The 18,641-nt window shown below is 39.1% G+C and overlaps 1 protein-coding gene across 6 annotated transcripts in view; it reads right to left on the reverse strand.

Moving 5' to 3' along the window:
• The window catches only part of LOC131191618 (SAM and SH3 domain-containing protein 1-like), a 702,583-nt gene that overhangs the window by 143,571 nt on the left and 540,371 nt on the right, over positions 1 to 18,641 (reverse strand). The window contains exon 1 of one of the 6 annotated variants that reach the window (XM_058169957.1): positions 188 to 1,397. The exons of 4 other annotated variants lie outside the window; for them this stretch is intronic. In XM_058169957.1, coding sequence (XP_058025940.1) covers positions 188 to 331 — 144 coding nt within the window. In that variant the 5' untranslated portion in view covers positions 332 to 1,397. Of the gene's footprint in view, positions 1 to 187; positions 1,398 to 18,641 lie in introns of those variants that run through there. One more of the 6 variants, XM_058169964.1, reaches the window with a different exon arrangement.

Here is an 18,641-nt window from a genome sequence, read left to right on the forward strand (position 1 = left end):
CCGCTTCTGGTCAAACGATTCTCTCCCACCCACCCCCACCTCCCAGTGCGCCCGATCCAGAAAACATCACCACCCCCGCTCCGCCAGCAAGGCGACTCTTTGGACTGGCACATTTTGTTCCCAAAAGTCCCCTTTCGAAAAAGGATGCCGAAGCCCTCGCCTTCCCCAAGCGCACCATCCCGGTCACCTTTCCCGTCTCCGTAGAGCAGCCGCTCACCAAGATCCCCATGACGTCCGTCCAGAGCCTGGAGAAACTTTCGGGGACGCTGCTGCTGGCGCTGGCGCCCTCCTGGGACTCGGCAGCCGAGGCTTGCTCCTCTTCCTCTTCCATCGCCCGCTGCCTTTCAGCCAGTTGCGGCTCAACACGAGAGCCCCGCAGAAGGGAGCCTGGCGCTGGCCAAGGACGAACCCCCGGAGCCTCAAACCTCTCGCCTGGCCGCTGCTCCAGCCTTCCTAGCCGGTATCTTTCTGGGCAGCCTCTTCGGCATGCCGCCGCGTCCTGGCCTGGCTCTCCTTCCGCGCAGGGCAAGGGAAAGTGGGAGGCCGCGGGACCCTTTGGGAAACGCCGCCGGATTCGGGCTCAGCTCTCCTCGGCACGCCAGAGCGCCTCCATGTCCCGCACAAACTTTGCCTACTTGCCGCGGCCAAGCAACAGGATGGCAGAGCCGAGCGAGGCGCGAACCACCTTCTTTCTGTGGAGGGGGGGTGTCGAGGAAAACCCTGCTCCAGCGTTGAGGGGAAAACAACGCCAACCGGGGGTCCCTTTCCCTTCTTTCGGCGAACGCCAAAGAGGTCTGGACGAAACGAGCGTAGCCGGGTTCTGCCAGCTGAAATTGGGAAGCGGCAAGGGCGTTAGGTTTCAACTTGTCGGTAGAGTAACTCGGGTTCTCTGCCCTTTTCCCCGACATGGACTCTCCCAACTCCACATGACTCCTAGTCCGGGCTCTCTCTCTCCGGGAGAAAGCTTTTTAGCAACAAAAGGTGCTCTGATGTCAGCCCCTTTGCATGGCAATGAGCCCCAGACAGACGAACAAATATCCTGGGGAAAGCGCAGAGCCGCTGAAGGCTCCGATTGTCCCAGGTTCCAATCGCATTATCGCCAACTTGACTTATCCATCCCGCTCAGAGAGCTAAATGGTTATGAAGCCAAGCCAACCTCCCAAGGTTTCAGACGTGCAAAAAAAGAAAGAAAGAAAAAAAAGAAAGAAAAAACAAAACCCTTCGCTTTGCTTTCCAGGCAGCTTCTTATCTAAGTTTGCCTAGGCTGTTTTCTCGCCTGTGAATGCAAGCTTTAGAAACTTCGAGCCTTGACACTTTTGTCTATGTTCCCCTCGCTTCAGCACTGGCACAGGATGTCTCTGGGCTCTTTCACGTTTCAGCATCAGAGCACAGCTGGCAGCAGAGCCTTGCTCCTCCTTAGGAAACCTTTGAGGCTTTGGAAAGAATCCCATTTGCACCAAGCACAGACAAAATGCAAGTTTCCTGTAGTGTTAAAGGAATTCCGCAGCTTCCAAACTGCAGAATAGACCTGGCCTCTTATTTCTTGCATTCGCATGCACTTAACTATGTATATTCACCAGGAATATCTTAATGCATTTAAAACACAGCAGGTATATTGACAATTTTATGCAAGTGGCATTTGATCAGAACCACACTCGGGTTACCTGAAATTTTTGTGCTGGGCCACATATGTGAATGGTGGCACATGAAGACATCCCTGTGCACATTCAATTGATCAATATTCAGTAAGTTGAGATGAATCAGCCAAGATGGCCCAGCCTCCATGCCTCCTCTCCATGACACATTCCCCCCTATGCAAAAAGAACTGGCTCCTGAAATAGTCCATAACACAGCTCTCATGCATTTCTCCCTAAGTTTTCCTCATCTTAGTTGTTCCGTCTGGTAATTACTACCTGATTTGACATCCTCACATGTCAATTGTCCCACCAGAGGCAAGAATACTCTAGACCATTGCTACACAACACTAAAAGATGCCTATCGGTCTTTACCACGTGCAGCTGTAGGACACTCTGATCACTGCATGATTCACCTTGTACCTGCTTACAGGCAAAGACTTAAAACCACAAAACCAATAATTAAATCAGTGAAGACCTGGACGGAGGAGGCAAAATTAAAGCTGCAGGCATGTTTTGACTGCACTGATTGGAATATTTTTGAAGATACCTCTGCAGACCTGGATGAACTCACAGATACTGTAACATCATATGTCAGCTTCTGTGAAGATCTATGTGTACCTACAAGGAACTTGCGAATATACAGTAACAACAAACCTTAGTTCACACCTAAACTTAAGCAGCTACAACATTCCAAAGAGGAAGCCTACAGAAAAGGTGATAAAATGCTGTACAATTAGGCCAGAAATGCACTAACAAAGGAGATCAGAGCAGCAAAAAGAAGCTACTCTGAAAAGCTAAATAATCAGTTTTCAGCAAATGAACCAGCAAACATGTGGAAAACTCTTAAAAATATCACCGGCTATGGCAAACCTCCTTCCCAGGCTGAAGGTAATCAACAACTGGCAGATGACCTGAATGAGTTTTACTGCAGGTTTGAAAGGAAACTACAGCCACCTATCTCCACAACCCCCATCTCAGACACACCAACAACAGCCAAGCCTCCTACAACTGACCCCATTTCATTGGGTTCACAACCCCTAGTGATCACAGAAAAGGAAGTGCAGGACCTATTTCACAGACAAAAGCCAGGAAAAGCTCCAGGCCCAGACAAGATAACTCCTTCTTGCTTAAAAGTCTGTGCTGAGCAATTGGCCCCCATATTTTCAATAAATCACTAGAGATGTGCTGTGTTCCTTCTTGCTTCAAACGCTCTACCATCATCCCAGTGCCGAAGAAGCCCACCATCAAGGAACTGAATGACTACAGACCAGTTGCTTTAACATCTGTAGTCATGAAAACCTTTGAAAGGCTAGTGCTTTCCTACCTGAAAACCATCACGGATCCGCTGTTAGACCCCTTGCAATTTGCATACCGAGCAAATAGATCAACAGATGATGCTGTTAATATGGCTCTGCACTACATCCTACAACATCTTGAGTCTCCAAAGACCTATGCAAGGGTCCTTTTTGTAGACTTTAGTTCAGCATTCAATACCATCATTCCAGACATTCTTCTAACTAAGCTAAACCAGCTACAGGTACCGGAATAGACTTGTAAGTGGATCACAAGCTTCCTAACAAACAGGAAGCAGCAGGTGAAGCTAAGCAAGATCACATCAAATACCTGTACAATTAGCACAGGGGCCCCCCAAGGCTGTGTGCTCTCCCCACTTCTCTTCTCTCTGTATACCAATGACTGCATCTCCAACGATCCATCTGTTAAGCTACCGCAGATGACACAACAGTGATTGGTCTCATTCGAGACAATGACGAATCCGCATATAGACGAGAGGTCGAATGACTAGCCTTGTGGTGCAACCAAAACAATCTGGAACTGAACACACTCAAAACCGTAGAAATGGTGGTAGACTTTAGGAGAAACCCTTCCATACTTCCACCTCTCACAATACTAGACAACACAGTATCAACAGTAGAAACCTTTAAATTTCTAGGTTCTATCATATCGCAAGATCTAAAATGGACAGCCAACATCAAAAACATCATTAAAAAAGGACAACAAAGAATGTTCTTTCTGCGCCAACTCAGTAAGCTCAAACTGCCCAAGGAGCTGCTGATTCAGTTCTACAGAGGAATTATTGAGTCTGTCATTTGCACCTCTATAACTGTCTGGTTCGGTTCTGCAACCCAACAAGAAAAACGCAGACTTCAGAGGATAATTAGAACTGCAGAAAAAATAATTGCTACCAACCTGCCTTCCATTGAAGACCTGTATACTGCACGAATCAAGAAGAGGGCCGTGAAAATATTTACAGACCCCTCACATCCTGGATATAAACTGTTTCAACTCCTACCCTCAAAACGACGCTATAGAGCACTGCACACCAGAACAACTAGACACAAGAACAGTTTTTTCCCGAAGGCCATCACTCTGCTAAACAAATAATTCCATCAACACTGTCAAACTATTTACTGAATCTGCACTACTATTAATCTTCTCATAGTTCCCATCACCAATCTCTTTCCACTTATGACTGTATGACTGTAACTTGTTGCTGGCAATCCTTATGATTTATATTGATATACTGACCATCAATTGTGTTGTAAATGTTGTACCTTGATGAACGTATCTTTTCTTTTATGTACACTGAGAGCATATGCACCAAGACAAATTCCTTGTGTGTCCAATCACACTTGGCCAATAAAATTCTATTCTATTCTATTCTATTCTATTCTATTCTATTCTATTCTATTCTATTCTATTCTATTCTATTCTATTCTATTCTCACATTCAGATTCCCCATAGCTGTCCCTGGGAATGTAGAAAGCGCTGGTGAAAGTTTATGTGGACATATGATCGCAATCTCAAAGAAGATTAAAAAAAAAACTTACAGAGGACTTTTGTGAGCAGCCTAACATAATCAGCAAGGGCATTGTGCCTAAAGAATTCAAGGATGTCTTGTTTTCCTAGACAAAGGTTATAAACAAAGCACCAGCGCAATGTTCAAAGGAAGAGAAAAAATACTTTGCCAAACATAGCTTGTTCACCACAAAATCCTTTAGAAAAGGGCACAATTGAATCAAAAACGTTATATATCGCAATCCTCACCATGTTTATTTGCCACTGCCAAGAGTTAGGCATAAAATTGCAACCTAAAGATACTGTAATGAACTTTTTTTATTTGCTTTTTAGTAGAAAAGCATAAGTGCAAACAGAAACAAACACCCCACTGCTTATGAAAACTCTTATAATTTGTTTAAACGTCTTAGGAAAAAAAACCGTAATGATGCAAACACAGTTCCTTCTTCCCCTCTTAAATCTCACCTAAGACAATTCAAAACATCCGAGTGTTTATTTAAACTGCTGCCATTTACATTTAAATTACTAGGCCACCAACAAACAATCTGAAATAAACATATTTGAATTATAAAGTTATGCTACCCAAAGCTCTCTGTTTCAATTATACAGTGAACTGCATAGAAATACAATGAATTTCTGTTTTTTTCTGAGAAGGCTGTCCTGCTGTGGCCAAAATGTTTGGTTATGTAGTACAGGTTGTCCTCGACTTACAACCATTCGCTTAGTGACCGTTGAAGTTACAATGGCACTGAAAAAAGTGACTTATAACCATTTTCCCCATTTATGACTGTTACAGCATCTCCGTGGTCACATGATCAAAATTCAGAAGCTTGGCAACTGACTCACATTTATGATGGTTGCCATGTCCCAGGGTCATGTCTCAGGTGGTCCCATTTTGCAACCTTCTAAGAATGGGGAAACCGGATTCACTTAGCAAGCATGTTACTAATTTAACAGCTACAGCGATTCACTTAAATGTGGCAAGAAAAGTTATAAAATGGGGCAAAATTCACTTTACAAATTTCTCACTTGGCAACATAAATTTTGGGCTCAATTGTGCTTGGAAGTTGAGGACCACCTGTATTTTCCACCAACTTCTTGCACATTCATGCCCTATCAAGGTATTGGCCTCTATAACCCATTGGCCATATCGACCAAGGAAGGCATCTGATTAGAAGGATTTCTGGTTGGAAATCCATTCATATACATCATGCAGCCAAGAATAAATAAATATTCATGGCAGTTCCATTCATAAATGATATTATAGACACCAGGGAGAAGTCAACAATTATTTGCTGACTGAACACAACCATAAAAACTAGCCATTGCTTCATCTAAAGGGCAGCATCCCTATTTAAGGATTAAGGATTTCCAACTGCCGACATATAAAAGCCCAATCTTGCATGTCTCTCACATACAATCATAAGTATCTAAGGACCACGTCTAAAGGATCATGTTCTAGAATTATGGCCTAATTCACAATGTGTTATTGAGACAATACACACTCTGGGAGGGAGAAGCGTGTTAAAGTCTAAAACATTTTATTACTATACTACGTAAAGTCTTTACAAGATCAGAGTTCACTTCATTAAATGCAATGCTTTGAGAAAGGAGTATTTTATACACAAACACATACACACACTAATCAAGCCGTTGTCAGGGTGAGCTCAGGAGGTGGAAAAAGGACAGATCAGAGGCAGAAGAAATAACAAGCATTAATAATGCAGTAATTAGTGTGGCTCAAAGCATTTTTGCACTGCACCTTATCCCAGTGCAGACTACTTCTAATCTGGTGAGGCAGCAATGCTGCACTTATGCAGCTGCACAACACAATATTCAGCATGATTTACCACTGGCAGAAGGGTATAGGGTAATACGAGGTCGCCATTCTATCAGTGCTTTCTTAATCAGCCTTCCCCAATCTGATTTTTTCCAGTTGAAATTCAGCACATCTGGTCATGACCATGGCCAATTTCCATTTCATGAAGTTTCCATGAACTTCAACAAAGTTCACACATCATTCAAACTTGGCAACTTACATGACAAATATCACACAAGACTCTACAACCACATACCGAAGCATGTCAATCCCACACAAAGCACTTCAAGGAACTTTACACTCTTCATCCCATCATGGTTCTCCTTTTACAGTACCTCCTAGTTAAGGGACATTAAAGTTGAAGGAAAATATTCCCAATTTCTCTATGTTCATAATGCCCAGAAGAAAGCAGAGAAAGAAAATACCCAACAACTGTTTGTTGTTGTTAGTTGCGAAGTCATGTCTGACCCATTGCGACCCCATGGACAACGTTCCTCCAGACCTTCCTGTCCTCTACCATCCTCTGGAGTCCATTTAAGCTCACGCCTATTGCTTCAGTGACTTCATCCAGCCACCTCATTCTCTGTCGTCCCTTTCTTCTTTTGCCCTCAATCTTTCCCAGCATTTGGCTCTTCTCCAGTGAGTCCTTGCTTCTCATTAGGTGGCCAGAATATTTGAGTTTCATCTTCAGGATCTGGCCTTCTAAAGAGCAGTCAGAGTTGATCTCCTCTAGGACTGACCAGTTTGATCGTCTTGCAGTCCAAGGGACTCACATGAGTCTTCTACAGCACCAGAGTTCAAAGGCCTCAATTCTTTGGCGCTCAGCCTTTCTTATGGTCCAACTTTCACAGCCATACATTGCAACTGGGAAAACCATAGCCTTGACTATACGCACTTTTGTTGGCAGGGTGATGTCTCTCCTTTTTAGTATGCTGTCTAGATTTGCCATAGCTTTCCTCCCCGGGAACAAGCTTCTTTTAATTTCTTGGCTGCAGTCCCCATCTGCAGTGATCTTGGAGCCAAGGAAAATAAAAACTGTCACTATCTCCATTTTTTCCCCATCTATTTGCCAGGACCGACAACTGTAAACTGTCATGAATAGTCATTAAAAGAAAGATTTCCCATCTCACCCAAATCTATTGGAAAAATTCTTGCTTCTTCATGGTTGAAAGAGTTATAATGAATTAACCTAGGGCAATAGGAGGAAAATATCAGGTGACAATTGCAAGGGAGATATGCAAGTTTAAAAATCAAAAGAGGGCTAGAAGGACAGACTGCCTAGCTATGTTAATGATTCTTAACTTTCATCCCACACTTTTAAAATTCATACTGAAGTATTAATAGAATCGTGGTGGTGCAGTGGTTAGAATGCAGTATTGCATGCTACTTCTGCTGACTGCTGGCTGCCAGAAGTTTGGCAGTTCAAATCTCACTGGCTGAAGCTTGACTCAGCCTTCCATCCTTCTGCGGTTGGTAAAATAAGGATCCAGATTGTTGGGGGCAATATGCTGATTCTGTAAACTGCTTAGAGAGAACTGTAAAGCATTGCGAAGTGGTATATAAGTCTAAGTGCTATTGCTATTAAACTGGAAAATCCTTAAGGAACTTGATCTGGTACTTTTTTTTTATTTTGTCACAACAGTATGTATAAGCATAAGCATGAAACAACTATACAATATATAAGCATATATATAATGGAAGGAAACAATAGGACAGGAACGGTAGGAACTTTTGTGCTCTTATGCACGCCCCTTATAGTCCTCTTAGGAATGGGGTGAGGTCAATAGTAGACAGTTTTTGGTTAAAGCTTTTGGGATTTTGAGAAGAGACCACAGAGTCAGGTAGTGTGTTCCAAGCGTTAATAACTCTGTTACAGAAGTCATATTTTCTGCAATCAAGATTGAAGCGGTTAACATTAAATTTAAATCTATTGTTTGCTCTTGTATTATTGCGATTGAAGCTGAAGTAGTCTTCAACAGGAAGGACAATGCAATAGATGATTCTATGTGTTAAACACAGGTCTTGTCGGAGTCGGCGGAGTTCTAAGTTTTCTAAGCCCAGGATTTCAAGTCTGGTGGTATAAGGTATTTTGTTGTTTTCAGAGGAGCGGAGAACTCTTCTTGTAAAATATTTCTGGACACGTTCAATTGTATTAATGTCAGAGATGTGGTATGGGTTCCAGACAGGTGAGCTGTATTCAAGAATAGGTCTAGCAAATGTTTTGTATGCTCTGGTTAGTAGTGTAGTGTTTTTGGAAAAGGAGCTGCGTAAAATTAGGTTTACAAATCTTAGAGCCTTTTTTGCTATGTAGTTGCAGTGGGCTTTGGCACTTAGATCATTTGATATGAAAATGATCTAATGAAAACACCTGATGGGTGTTAGGCTTTGGATGGGATAACACAGGCTGCTTATCTTTCATGTCCCTTGAATCCAGTATAATTCCACCTCTGCTTCTTGTGGGATTGCATTTCCTCAGTGGAGCAGGAATCTGGGAGTTCTCTCGCACTTGGATGCTGCTAAAACAGTGGATGGAGGCCAAGGGCAGAACAACAACTGATGCACAGAACAAGATGTTCTCATAACTATAACTTGTGCCACCATCATTTCACAACTGGGTTACTGATGTTTTTGGGGTTGTCTTTGAAGACTTCTCAGAAACTCCAACTAGTTCAGAATCCAGGGGCCCAACTGACATCAGGTCAGGCTTAGTTCAGTGAACTCATGGGTATCTTGGACGAAACACACTGGTCATCAAAAGGTAAAATTCAATGTGCTGGCCATTAGAAGGGTGTAATAATTGGGTGCAAAGTGGACAGAAGTATGGGCAAATCTTCATACTTGTCAGTTGTTTTTTTAAAGAAGCAGAAACTTTTCACAGGCTTATACAGTTATTCCACAAACTCACAAAAATATTTTTTGAATTGTGGAGGAAATTATTAGTTAACAATAGCTTGTGATATTGCTAGAACTTTAAAGTTGGGGTTTTTGAAGACATCTTTTACTGTTCCAAGCTGTCCAGTCTTATAATTTTGAGGCCTGCAAGTACTGTTAAATAATCAGATCTATCTCTTGTGCATTCAAGCACTGATTTTTACAAATAAAAAAAGGGAATGTCATCTACATGTTATAAAAATATTTACTGTCAGGAACAAGGAACAGAACAGAAATTATGTTAAACCTAAATAACGTATCTCTGTTAATATATGATTAACCTATCATCCTTTAATTGTATTTAACTGAGAAATATGGTGTCCAATGTTAGTTTTACATTCATTTATTCCACAGGTTAAATAATATAACTGAGTATTTCAATATGATTAATACAGGTTTTAAAGTAATAGAATTAAAATGTACAAATGCATTAAAACCTTCATTGTCATATTTAAAATGCACAATATGAAAAGTTTATAATTTCTGAATGTATACGTTGTATACAACACATATACATGTTCTGTTTCTGTTTGAAATATGTTTTGAAATTTATGGAAAATTATTTTGATCTTTATACACAAAATTCGTAGAGCCCAGATGAGTGCAAAGTCACATTTTGGTAATTACGAGGAACTACTACTACTATTACTATTACTATTGATATTATTGTTTACACAAAATGACAGTATACACAGCAAACGAGATAACTATGCTGGATTTCGTATCACAGATCACTAGTCGAACACTTCCCAAGCATTTAGGACTGCGTGATGTATCGGTGAATTATGCGAGCAGATCCCAGTAAGGTGGCCTTCTGCAGCTGACCAATGGTGATCTTGTCAGCGCCAATTGCTTTTAAGTGCTTGCCTAGATCTGTAGGCACAGCTCCCAGTGTGCCGAGTACCACTGGAACCACCTGCACTGGTTTATGTCAGAGTCTCTGCAATTCGATTCTCAAATCTTGATATCTGGTGACTTTTCAAGTTGTTTCTCATCAATTCTGCTATCACCAGGTATAGCAATGTCAACTATCCACACTTTTTTCTTTTCCACAATCGTGATATCCGGGGTATTGTGTTCCAAAACTTTATCAGTTTTTATATTATTATTATTATTATTATTATTATTATTATTATTATTATTATTATTATTATTATTATTATTATTATTATTATTATTATTATTATTATTATTCAGTCAAAAAATTGAAACATAGCAAGACTTCATACATGCCTAGAATTAAGGAGAAATTTCCTGACAGTTAAAACAATGAATCAATGGAACAACTTGCCTCCAGAAGTTGTAGGTGCTCCAACACTGGGAGTTTTTAAGAAGAGATTGAGCAGCCATTTGTTTGAAATGGTATAGGATTTCCTGCTTGAGCAGGGGGTTGGACTAGAAGACCTCTAAGGCCCCTTTCAATTCTGTTAATCTGTTATTCAGTTGCTTTTCCTTTTACTGTTCTTAAGGCAAGCCTCAATGAAAAAGAACAAATGGGCACAAATCTGACATATCACTAACTAAGAGAACTTAGAACTAACAAACTAAGAGAACTCTTAAGCCTGTGAATGAGTTTAAGGTGCCCAACTGAGGAGAACAATTACAAAGGCTGATAAATAAATAAATAAATAAATAAAGGCTGATTTCATTAAAAACAAACAAACAAGGGAATAGTTGAGGTAGAATTCATCAATTAGATGAATTCTGTATACTGTGAATTAGATAGAAACAAACAATTCTTATTATACTACTTGGGTTAATCAAATCATCGAAGTAGTAATGTTAAGACTCTCATCAATCCAGGCTCTGATCTTTGGTCATTCTCTTTCTGCATTTCATTTCTCCTGACCTTGTTCCCGCAAGATGCATCTGATGAAGGGGAATGTAGTAGAAAAGCTTACACCATAATGCATTATATTTTAAAGTGCCACAAAATTCTTAATTGTTTGGGATGTATTAAGTAGTAACACAAAAGCTCTGTAGCTGATGTAGGATGCTATGCAGAGAGAATATCAATGGTGCTCAGGCCCAAGTCCTATCAATCAGTAGGATTAAGTGGGGCCAGACAGCTGCCCTTTACCTGCAACTGGCCAATTTGAAAGGCTCCTCAGAGATTAAACTAGACACATACTTCTCTAGAATATTTTGCTGCCCTTATTTATTTTATTGAATTTGTAGCTGCTTAGTCCAATCAGTAAAATTGTAAAACCATGTCGGGACGCGGTGGCTCAGGGGCTAGGACGTTGAGCTTGTCGATTGAAAGGTCAGCAGTTCGGCAGTTCGAATCCCTAGTGCTGCCGTGTAACAGGGTGAGCCCCCGTTACTTGTCCCAGCTTCTGCCAACCTAGCAGTTTTGAAAGCACGTAAAAATGCAAGTAGAAAAAATAGGGACCACCTTTGGTGGGAAGGTAACAGTGTTCCATGCACCTTGGCGTTGAGTCATGCTGGCCACATGACCACGGAGACGTCTTCGGACAGTGCTGGCTCTTTGGCTTTGAAACGGAAATGAGCACTGTCCCCTAGAGTCGGCAACGACTAGCATGTATGTGCGAGGGGAACCTTTACCTTCACCTTTAGTTCAATCAGAATTATTTCCCATTTCACTTGCATCCAACAGTAAATCAAGATAAACAGGGACAAATATGACTGTTCCAGGTTGATATTACCCATCCCATTTTCATCTGCTTACTTCTTGAAGCAATGCCAGGGAGCCCCACCATTCTGTGGACGCTACAGTATTAAACTAATATTCTTATAAACAATTATGAAACCAGGAACTGCTTTTTGCTTCCATTTAAAAAAAACCCACCAAACTATGTAGACTTTATCAACATAGGTGAGCTACTTCTTCTATTATTCTGTTACATGCTCTTTCGGTAAACCTTCAACACCAACCCAAAATCTAGAAGAATCAATCAATAAACATAAAGGTTTATACAGAATCATTAATGCAGTTGTAATGAAAGAAATTAACTCTCTCTTTTTTTTTCATGGTTGAAAAACCAGCACCTCCCCTTTCAGAGAGGAAAATGTAAGGGTGCCAAATCTGAGCACACAGAGGAGAGATATAGTCATCTTAGTGATTGTAGCCAATTTTAAATCTAGATTTCTGGTTCAGCAGCCGTTGGCACCTGGTTGACCTTGTCTGTGCTGACTGTTGAACAGGGCCAAGCCCAGTTAGTAGTTGAATGGGATTTCTCCATGGAATGTCAGGGCTGTATGGTAGAATGAGAAGTAAAAAAGAAGTCTGCCTGAAAAATTATGCAGATTAGGGTACCAGGGATCAAACTCAGCTTAAGGGGAGGGGGTGTTTCCTTTTTTAAAGCACAGATTTTTAGCACTATATTATTTTTTTCTGAGTCAAACGGAAAAGGAAAAGCTCATATCCTTTTTACTATACACCAGTGTTCCCAGCAATAGCATCATGTCCTGTGCAGTTCTGAGAATACCTTAATTATGCTGCAGCAGCATTTATAAACCTTTCCTATTATTATTCAGCAATTTTATGAACTAAATGTTTATTTCCAGTATCTAGAGTCATAATTAAATATAATCTTGGAGGACCAGAGCTATAATGACTTTGCCACTTGTGCGTATTTTGTTCCTTAATAAAATAAGCCAAAATCTTGCAAACTATTTTCTAAACACATATAAAACTGTTTTCTATCTTTCTCAGTACATAATAATTTATAAGATAATATCCAGCAAATGCTTAAATTTAACAAATCTCCCAGAACTAACAGTACTAACGTGTGAAAGATAAGGAATTTACACATAGCCTTGTTAAGCCTAAAAATAAATATAACGGAGACAAAAAGAAAACAATTTACAAAGGAATGGTAGCTATAGAAGTAAAAATCACAGTAAGAGTAAACATGTTAAGTTACAAGTTTTCTTGAGCTAGAGCTCACTTCATCTGGTGTATGGATTGCCTAAATTGATGTAGGATTAAAAATTGGATAAAGTGAGGAGATAAAATGGAGGGTACTTATACAGATGCAGGTTACAAATGAGACAGACCACATGGACCATATCAATTAACAATTTAGTGTGTTAAAAACCATGCATTAAATCATTCTGAGATGGCTTAGAATCTTTTAATGGGAATTCAGCAGTCGTTTACTCTGTTGTGCTGGTAAAATTTCTTTGTTCCAAAACAGCTTCTTTGAGATCCGTAATAGAACATCCTGGAAAGTTAACATGCTCTGATATTACTCTGTTCTTGTTTTGAGTTCTTATGTTAAATTTGGACCCATTAATTCTTTTGTGCAAAGTCTCTCCTACTTATCCTACAGCAGATCATTGCTGTCAGATGACACCATATATCACATTAGAGAAACAATATCTGAAGGTGCCTCTAATTTTCTATATGATGTTGCTGGGAACTGTGATGGTGCTGCTAGTGTATATATGGTAGCAAATAAATCTGGATTTTTTTTCTAGGTCTAGTGGCCTGCTGAAATATAAATTAGGATTCAATGGATCATTCTTCTGTTGTCTCTAGTGGTGGTGAGAGTCTGCTTCAGATTGGATGGTTGTCCATATGCAAATGTAGTCCTGCTACTCTAGCTGAGAAAGTGCAATATCATTGTCCACTATAGTTTGTAGCTAATTAATAATGTGATTGAATAGCTTGAATTGTTAGGTGTAGGTGATAAACAGTGGTGATCTGTTACTCTAATTTGATGCTCCTTTTTTCAGGAACTGATCTGGCTCTACTGTTAATTTTCTGAAAAACATAGTGTTAATGTGTCTATTAAGTTATATCACTGTAATATCAAGGAAATGAACTTGTTCTATAGTTGGGTGGAAACTAAGGTTAAATATGGAGTAAAAGCTATGAAGGCTCAACAGAATGTGAAGATTTTTTTGCAATGATGATGAAAATATAATCAATAAATTTCAAGTCCGTCGTGAGCTAAAAACATACTTATTTACTCAAGCAGGACTGGCATAAATAGTTGATTTTAAATTGGGGTTTTCGAGATTTTAAACATTTGTAAATTTTTTAAATTTTTTAAATTATCGGCCATTTATTAATAGTTTCTTTTAATTTCTTTTAATTGTATATACTCTGTATTTTATTTCGGCTGTACACCGCCCTGAGTCCTTCGGGAGAAGGGCGGTATAAAAATCTAATAAAATAAATAAATAAATAAATAAATAAGTGAAAAAAGGGTTTCTAGCAGGTAAGAGCTGACTGATATGTAATGAACTATAGCTTAACTTTCATCTCACAATTTTAAAATTCATACTGAAGTATTAATAGAATTGTGGTGGTGCAGTGGTTAGAAAGCAGTATTGCATGCTATTTCTGCTGACTGCTGGCTGCCAGAAGTTTGGCAGTTCGAATCTCACTGGCTGAAGCTTGACTCAGCCTTCCATCCTTCCGAGGTTGGTGAAATGAGGATCCAGATTGTTGGGGGCAATAGGCTGACTCTGTAAACTGTTTAGAAATGACTGTAAAGCACTGTGAAGCAGTATGTAAGTCTAAATGTTATTGCTATTATGTAAGGGAATTCTTTTTTAAAAAATTGATGATTGTGGCTTGATTTTATTGGCAAAAACAGATAGAACAAAAATCCAATTCAGTGTTACATGCATCAGGATTTTCTTCATGTATTTGGGATTTGGGGGTGACATATTTTGTGGTATTTATTTAGTACCTCATGAAATGTGTTGAGCTATGATTCCCAGCAGTATGATCATTGGGAATTATAGCTGTGAATGATGGGAATTGTGTAAGCCGACACAATTGACAGACCGTTGGTTGAGGAAAGGTATTTAATATATTAGTTTTAATAATGTACCACAGGGTTAATTTTTATATTGCCCATGTGAGGGAATGGTCCTCACTAATTTGAAAAGATTGTTTAAACAAAATAAAATCCCAATTAATTTCAGTGGATCTACTCCAAATGTTTGTTCTCCAACTCATCTAAATGGGCAACAGATTACAAATTCAAGAAACATTTTTCATTCTTGCAGACTTGAACAACCAGGAAGAAGATTTCTGTTCTTGCCACAGATAACACTGGGACATTAGGGTGAAACAATTCTCATGAAAAGAGGCTAAGGATATTGAATGAAGAACAATTTAGAAAACCTGTTGTTTCCTGTAAGGAGAACTCAGTTGAAAAGTAAATGTTTCTACCAAATAGCACACAAAGTAAGGTTACTTTATTTCACATTGTGTGGATTTTCTATAGCTTAACATTTCAAATTATGTTTAAGGAACACAGAAAAAGATTTTGAAAGGGAATGAATATAGATTTAGTAACAGTTCAGTTATTTTCTCAATTAGTATTTTGAGCAGGTACAGAACAGAAGGGTTATTATTAATAGGGAGGAATTTTTCTCTCCAAGACCAGTCAAATGCATCAGTGAGAACACAATAGCTTTTCAGGGCTAAGGTTGCATTGAAATGCATTTTTTCCAGAATGTTACATGAACGAAGTAAGGAGATTCGCTGCTTTAAAAACATGTCAAAAATACAAAAATGTGCATCTATTGAAAGAACAAGAGTACATAATGTTTTAAGAAAAAAATCACAGTTTGCCTAATTCAGAATGCATTTTTTGCGACAATTATGTTACTGATGGAAACTGATTTGATATTCTATTTAAAAATAACTATATATTTATTCAGCATTTAGCACACAAAAATGTTTACATCATTGCAACAAAGATGTTCCAGGAGACATAGTCACATCCTTTCAATTCAGCTAAAGAGATCCCTGTCTGCAAAAAGCCTTCCCTGTTTCCTTCACTGTAGGATCAGCGAACGTGCTGCAGATCTAAATACAGATCGCATTCAAGTGTCAATGCAGCATCTAGAGCAGAAGTGGGCAATTATGGCCCCTTTATGTGGACTTCAGTTTCCAGAATTTCTAAGCTAGTATGGTTGGCTGAGGAATTCTGGGAGTTGACATTCACAGGTCATAAAGGAGCCATAATTGCTCACCCCTGATCTAGAATTTCAAATGTGCATTTGAATCTCCCACTTCATTTACATTTTGATGTAGCAAGCCCTGTACAATAGCTTTAAAATATAAATAGAAGCTATATTGAAACTATTTAAATTTAACATATTTTTGGTGAAATTATGCAATACTTTGATAGTAAGACTGTACTGAGATACTTCAATCATTACAGCTTTTCCTTTTAAAACCCTCAACTTGCTAAGCATACTAAGGAAGTGGGCTTAGGAATGCATCAAAGGTAATGTCACAATAATTGAATAAGAGTAAATAACTAACTGTGTAATCTTATATCCAACTGAGTTCAAGAAATCTTACTTATAGATAAGTACCTATATCATGGCTACATCATCAAGGCAAGCTAAATAATCTAAATTCTTTAAATGTATGAAAATTGACTGAATTAGAGTTCTGCAAACTAAAAGGGAAACATAAATACCAATAATTATCATATTATTTAAATAAGTAGTTCTGTATACAAGACAGATGTTTTCCTAGAATTAATTTCTTCTGGTTATGAGGTCTAACCAATGAGAAAGAAATATCTGCATGTGAATTAGCCAGTAGTTCCTAAAATAACACTATATATTTGATAATCTTTACCTCACAAAGTAAAGTGAAACTAGAAAAACATTTCATAATCTATCATTTTAATTGCCCATTATTATTAACTGAAATGTTCTGAGGGAACTTGGGAAAATTATTTTTGTAGAAGTATGTAATTTGTAGATTTTTAACCCTGAGTATCTCTGAAATGGTTGAGCAGAGAAAGGTATTATTTTCCAACAGTATGACACACACTTTCTCCTTGATATTGGCTAGAAGAGAGATCTATGACAAAATAACAGTGTGGAATACTTAAATGCAACATAAAAACCAACAGCTACCTTGGTTCATTATGATGATATAGTCACCATTCTCTTTTTTGCAGAACTTTTCACCATAAGGATGGCTCAGAAATTCACAATCCATGGAGTCTTGGTGGCCATGTGATAAACTGTGGCAAGGCCACCAACACTCCATGCAGTTTGAGTTTCAACAGCAACCATCCACTGTCACACAAAAAGAGTTGCATCAAAACACTATATGGCAGCATGAGAACCTATATAGTACCCAGCAAGCCAAACAGCTGGAGAGCAGGTTCATATGTGAACAATTCAAGCAAAATGGGTACCCACAATAATTTGCCATAAGATGTCTGCGCAACATGGTGGGAAGAGAAAAGAAGAAACAAGTTATAAGACCAACCAAATGGCACACCCTGACATACATCAAAAACATTTCAAAAGTTGTACAAAGCACCTTCTGAGATCTGCAAGTGGGTATCACATATGGTTCAGACACTACCATACAAGGACAAATTATGCATTGTAAATATCGCCTGGAGGTGGGAGATACTTTGAATGTAATCTACCGTATCCCCTGCATGGATTGTCCCTGTGACTATGGAGGACAGGCAGGCAGAAACCTAACCAACAGATTACAAGAACACAAACGAGCAGTCAGACGAGAAGACCTGAACTCACTGATAGCCTCACATTGCAATGAATGAGGACATAGATTCAACTTTGCCGCTACTAAGATTGTTGGACGAGCAGGCACAAAAACAGCCAGGGTATTGAAAGCTGGGAAACAGGCCCGTTGTCAATCATCAGGAGTGCTGATTTACCAACAGCATATCAAGTACTTAGAAGGTGAGGGCTGGCCAGCATAAGCAAGTGACAGCCAACGACTTAAAAGCCAGCCATCAATATACCCTAATCAGCATTTACAAAGTCACACACAACAGGCACCATATAAATACCACACACAGAACATCACACAGTGTGCTAGATAGAGGTTCCCTGAAGATGGGCTCTAGCATGAGTTTGAAAGCTCACAACACAAAACCTCTGGTCCCAATGATTGACCCAGATTGGATCCTTAAGCATTATCCTAGAACACAAATATTCGCCTTTACTACTAGTGTAGTGTCTTTACAGTCTGTGTCACTGCCGAATTGTTTCTGTCTACTAACTTTTTATGTCATAATAGTGAAACCTTTTATGAAACCTTTTAAGGTTTCGCTATTTAAATAATTTTAAATAGTGAAACCTTTTATTGGAAAACCTTAACTCTCACCAATATTGCTTCATCTGGATTTCAGAGTAGTTCTGCATAAGCTAGTTCCTTACAAGTCAGATTGGTTATTCTGGTGTATTTTAGATGGGAAGAAAATCAATTTTGGTTGTACGCAACTGACATAACTGACAGTTGTCACATATAGCCTGAAGCTGGAAGAAGACATCATCCGAGACAAAAAAATAACAGAATTTCTCTTCACTTACAGCTTCCAAGGTTAAGGATTGTTATTGGCACCTGTATATATTTTGCTCAGTAGAATAACATAGGATGTCTTTTCAACCTTTTTGTTTAACTTATATATAAGCATATATCAGTAACATTGCAGGAGGCAGAA

The sequence above is a fragment of the Ahaetulla prasina genome, chromosome 1, assembly GCF_028640845.1.
Source record: "Ahaetulla prasina isolate Xishuangbanna chromosome 1, ASM2864084v1, whole genome shotgun sequence".
Taxonomy (NCBI): Eukaryota; Metazoa; Chordata; class Lepidosauria; order Squamata; family Colubridae; genus Ahaetulla; species Ahaetulla prasina.